The 3,918-nt window shown below is 35.8% G+C and overlaps 1 protein-coding gene across 1 annotated transcript in view; it reads right to left on the bottom strand.

Moving 5' to 3' along the window:
- Positions 1-3,324, bottom strand: part of LOC108370539 (uncharacterized) — a gene marked incomplete at its 3' end in the record, with an annotated part of 12,817 nt that extends 9,493 nt beyond the window's left edge. The window contains exons 1-4 of the mRNA XM_017625872.1: positions 3,228-3,324; positions 553-734; positions 296-474; positions 4-231 (exon numbers count right to left, since the gene is read on the bottom strand). Coding sequence (XP_017481361.1) covers positions 4-231; positions 296-474; positions 553-734; positions 3,228-3,324 — 686 coding nt within the window. The remainder of the gene's footprint in view (positions 1-3; positions 232-295; positions 475-552; positions 735-3,227) is intronic.
- Between the last annotated feature and the right edge of the window lie 594 nt (positions 3,325-3,918).

Below are 3,918 nucleotides of genomic sequence, written 5' to 3'. Positions count from 1 at the left end.
CAACGCTTCAGCATATTCAACTGCTTATTCATGCAACGTCGACACATATCCAAATTCAATTGAAATTGATGATAATAATCGCCAATGGGTGTCTTATTGCACTTCGAACATTTTGCTGTGTTCATTGGCGTGCAAATAATCGCAACTGCAGGCCAAATGATGCGTTTAGAACCGAAAGCAGAGCATATCTTCATGCTGGGTTTGGGTTTGATAGATGCGTAATCGGCTGGGCTAAGTGGAGGAAGAAAAGATTCAATATACATAATTGAGTTGGGCAAAAGCAAAATTAAATCACCTTGGTGTTAGCAGTTTCTTTAGATCATCTCTCTTGGTACCCACATTGAATGGACACGCCACTTGTTTGAGTTTCTTCTTTGGCACAACGTTGTATGCGAACGGGCTTCGCGATACTTCAGTGGGCGGTAGGCGTGGTAGTCTGCTTGCAAAAGAAGAAAAGCCGAGAGTTGAAGGATACTAAAAGAAGAGGTAAAAAGAACGCGAGATGCAAAGCTACAAAACTTCAGTGCAAGAAAACCCTCTTAATTCATTTACTTTTTTATCCAGTCCCTTGGTGTTGTAATATTCAAATGGGCCAGGAAAATCGCGCACTTCGCCTTGTATTTTACGCATAAATGGTGATAGACCAGACCCTGAAATCGGTAGGGTAATACGCTCCATGCCGGAGCCGAAGGCTACGCGTGGAATTTCTGGTGGATTTACGACATAAGTGAAGCCTACAAAGAGAATAAAAATAAGGTACATACTAGGTTATTTAAATGTAATAACTAAGCTTTAATTTTTATTCTCACGTTAAACCCTGCCTTATTTCCGACATAAAGTGTTCAATAGCTTCTTTTTTTGCCAACAAGTTTTATCGTCTAAAGAGAGCTTTCGACCTATGCGGTCTTTATAATAGAGTGAAGACCAGACAGAGACGTCTACCTAAAATCTATAGAACACATATGGAAATTGCACAAGCACGTCTGCAGGGTTGCCACTTTGGTAAATTGTTACCAAAATTGGTAGAAAAAACTTGGGTTGGTAAAAAGGTAAATTTTTTCTCATTTTGTTATATTTTTGTTGAATTTTTCGTTCCCGATTTATTTTTCGTAGTTATATTTATATTATAAATTTCTTTACATACTTTTTATATGCTTACATACATATACATAAATGTATATCGATATAAGGCGAACATATTGTGCTCCATTCAAAACTCATTTTACTGGAATCCCGAGGAAATGAAATGATTATTTAAATACATATAAAGAAAAAATTGACAGGTATGTAATGACGCACTGTGATTGTTCGCAAAAAAAATTAAATCAACGCCATTTTTTATCAATAGAAATTGTTAAATAAAGAAAAAAACACAAAAGACTGGCGGCAAAAAATTAAAAAAAAAAATCAACGGGAAGCACATTGTGAGCTATACTCAAGTATTATTTGCTTTAAAACTCGGTACCTTAAATTGTTCTAAAAATTCAGAGTAAAAAATTCGAAATTTGGACGCAAATTTTCTGAATTTTTCTAAATGTTGTATATAGTTTGAGTCCTTAATTTTTATGGAGTTAAAGCAACAAAAATGTTTACTTAAAAAATATATATAATAATGTTTACTTAAAAAAGTGCTTTTTTTGAGTCACTGTATTTGTTTATAATAACTCGAGTTGAAGTTTTTCAAATTATGAAGTTTCGTTGTTGCCTTTGGTTTCATCACATCCGCTTTTGGTTGAAGGAAACTGCGAATATGCCAATAATATGACTCAAATACCGTATAATTAGTTAAATAAAAGAAAAAATGTAATTCTTATTGAAATAACTAAAAAAATAAAAAGCTATAGTTTTAATTAAAATAAATAAAAAAATAACAAAACTATAGCTTTTATTACAAGGACTTTATTATTATTGGTAGATATTTTCCAGATTTGGTAGATTTTTCTCAAGTGGATGGTAAATATTTTTATAGGTCAGCGGCAACCCCGCACGTGTGTCAAGTTTTTGAAAGCTTTCGAAAAAACTCACATACGGCTAGCAGTTAATAAACGGTCTCTTTCGGCAACACTGCTATAGGACGCTTAAGGGTAAAAACATAGTGGAGCGTTGAGCAAAGCGAAGAGCTAGCATTGAGCAAAGCTTCAATTACAAACGTTTATGTACGCTTTGCTCTTCACTATGCGCTTTCCCATTGAAACATATGCGTTTGAAATCGTCGCTTTGCTCGATGCTCTTTGCTCGCCGCTCCACTATGTGAAAGCATTTTCCTCAATAAAAGGGCCTTGTTCGAGTTGCAATCACAACCGCAGTGTTGCGCAAATTAATAAAGCATCACGCTCGCTGTGAATTTCTAGCAACGTTTTATCAATTAGGAAGTTGCAACAGTCTTGCAAATTTTTATCAGCGCTTCAGTGTTGCTGCTTTTATTACGTGCCTCGAACAGGCCCGAATTGTCCAAAACTTTGTCCGCAGGAGAACCTATTAAAAGTATTCTGTAGATTTTATATGGAAGTGCAGAGTAAAAGCTCTCTCTGATCGTCACTGGCTTATAATATAAAATGTATAAGTGTGTAATCAAATCTTGCAATCAATTTTTAACCAATTTCCCGATGAGCTAGAAACTTCAAACATGGCTCAGATCATGACGACAAAGCAATATGAAAGAAGACTTAGTACGCTACGTGGCGCAGATGTTGTTAATACTGAAATGGAAAAAATTAACTAAAGATCAACCGTCGGGATGCGAGTGTCGATTTTTGTGTTTTTTTATTAACCACTAGTAAAAGCTTGGCATAATTTTTTTGTGCATTTCTCATGAATGTAAAAGTTTATTACCTATTTTTTTGCCTCAGCTTCCAACAGGAAGAAAGCTATACATATACCCAAAATTTCAATATTCCCTGCAAAGAATAAATTTTCAAAACAAAAATCAAAAGCTTCCACTTAAACACACAACACCTGTGAATCTTATTATTAGCTTGCACCCGAAAAACATTACCTTGGAATTCGCTATCATAAGGTCTTCGAAAACACCGTAACTTTCACTGTACACATCTTCTTCCAATTTTTGCACGCTTTTGATTATGCACTTTAAAGCCTCCCTTCTTTAAGACCGTCTTCCCCAAAATGAACTTCGTACGCCTCCATTTTATTTTTACCACTTCCTTAAAATATTTGCAAACTCACAGCCTTTTTTTTCTTAATAAAAAAAACAAAATACTCAAAATTACTTTTATCTGCTCTTGCGCGTGCTGTTATCAGTTGCGTTTCGAGCCGTTGTGCCCTTAGCGTCTCGCGCTCGCATTTTGTTAATTTTTTTAAAAACATGCCGAAACCACAAGCAAAGTCTAACTGAGGCTTTTGTAGCTACTCAATGGTGAATTATATGAAATAACGCGTTTCAGTCAAACATAGTAAAACCTTCTTCTCAGCAACCAGCCAAAGTAGGTCATCTATGGTGGGCGCAATGTGCAAAAATAAAAGCGCGCATTTAAGTGCGTACAAGTGTAGTGTCTAGTGCGTGGTTATGTGTGTGTGTGTGCTACCCTAGTTCAATTAGCCACCCACAGGCAATCGCGCACGCAAACTCATTTTCGCACGCATATCCATAAACCGATATTCATTGGCAGTTTAGACAATTTATTGTTTCGGCATATCGGTATCTTTGTAAATATGTATGTATGTATGTTTGTGTTTATCCATGCATCGATAGACATGGTATGCATGTTCATAGCTGTTAACCGTGGTAACTTTGATGGGGAAAACAACCATCAGCAGTACTGGTACCGGCACCTTTGCCGCACTATTTTTTTGCAAGCATTTTTTTACATATATACATATGTACATACCTACATAGAATGTATCTGCCGCGGCGCTAACTATTTTTATCGTTGCTCTTTTCCGCTTTTGTCGCTGTATTAT

The sequence above is a fragment of the Rhagoletis zephyria genome, unplaced genomic scaffold (genome assembly GCF_001687245.7).
Source record: "Rhagoletis zephyria isolate East Lansing unplaced genomic scaffold, Rhagoletis_zephyria_1.1 Rzeph_scaffold_04300, whole genome shotgun sequence".
Classification (NCBI taxonomy): domain Eukaryota; kingdom Metazoa; phylum Arthropoda; class Insecta; order Diptera; family Tephritidae; genus Rhagoletis; species Rhagoletis zephyria.
This window is presented reverse-complemented; position numbering and strand designations above follow the sequence as displayed.